This window comes from Dipodomys ordii, unplaced genomic scaffold, assembly GCF_000151885.1.
Source record: "Dipodomys ordii isolate 6190 unplaced genomic scaffold, Dord_2.0 Scaffold69, whole genome shotgun sequence".
Lineage (NCBI taxonomy): Eukaryota > Metazoa > Chordata > Mammalia > Rodentia > Heteromyidae > Dipodomys > Dipodomys ordii.
The window spans coordinates 2159808-2160507 of record NW_012267285.1 but is presented as its reverse complement, the minus strand read 5'-3'; the positions used below and the strand labels follow the sequence as shown (position 1 = coordinate 2160507).

General features: G+C 59.3%; 1 protein-coding gene across 1 annotated transcript in view; it reads left to right on the top strand.

Moving 5' to 3' along the window:
• Tspan9 (tetraspanin 9) overlaps nucleotides 1–700 on the top strand; it is a 15482-nt gene that overhangs the window by 8239 nt on the left and 6543 nt on the right. The window contains exon 4 of the mRNA XM_013023604.1: nucleotides 232–400. Coding sequence (XP_012879058.1) covers nucleotides 232–400 — 169 coding nt within the window. The remainder of the gene's footprint in view (nucleotides 1–231; nucleotides 401–700) is intronic.

Below are 700 nucleotides of genomic sequence, written 5' to 3'. Positions count from 1 at the left end.
GGGCAGGAAAGTCCGGGAGACTCTCATTTCCAAGGAACTAGCAAAAAGCCAGAAGCGGTGCGGTGGCTCAAGCGGTAGAGCACCAGCCTTGAATAAAAAGCTCAGGGGCAGTGCCCAGGCCCCGAGTTCAAGCCCCACAACCAGCACGAGTGCACACACACACACACGGGCTGGGGGGGGGGAGCGAGCCCCGGGGTGACCCCAGGACCTTGGCCTGTGCTCTGTCCGCAGGGCTGCTACGAGAAGATGAAGATGTGGTTTGAGGACCACAGACACGTGCTGGGTGCCGTGGGGATGTGCGTCCTCGTCATGCAGGTGAGGCCCGGGACGGCGCAGGCCAGACCGAAGCCAGGACCCCAGAGCCCCAAGGGCCCGCCTCGGGCCCAGGCCTGCCCCGGAGGCCGGACTGGCCACGCACCATCCCTGCCTTCACCAGAAAGCCGGAAGTGGCGCTGTGACTCAAGTGGTAGAGCGCTCGCCTTGAGCTGAAGAGCTGAGGGACAGCGCCCAGGCCCTGAGTTCAAGCCCCATGACTGATCAAAAAAGAAAAAAGAAAAGGACAAAGCTCAGGCCCAGAGAGTTCTAGAACTACCTGGGCGTGACTTTTATTTAGGGTTTTGCTTTGTTTGGGGCAGTTTGCTTGGATTTATTTATTTAGTTAGTTATTTGGGGGTCCTGGGTCTTGAACTCTGGACCTGGG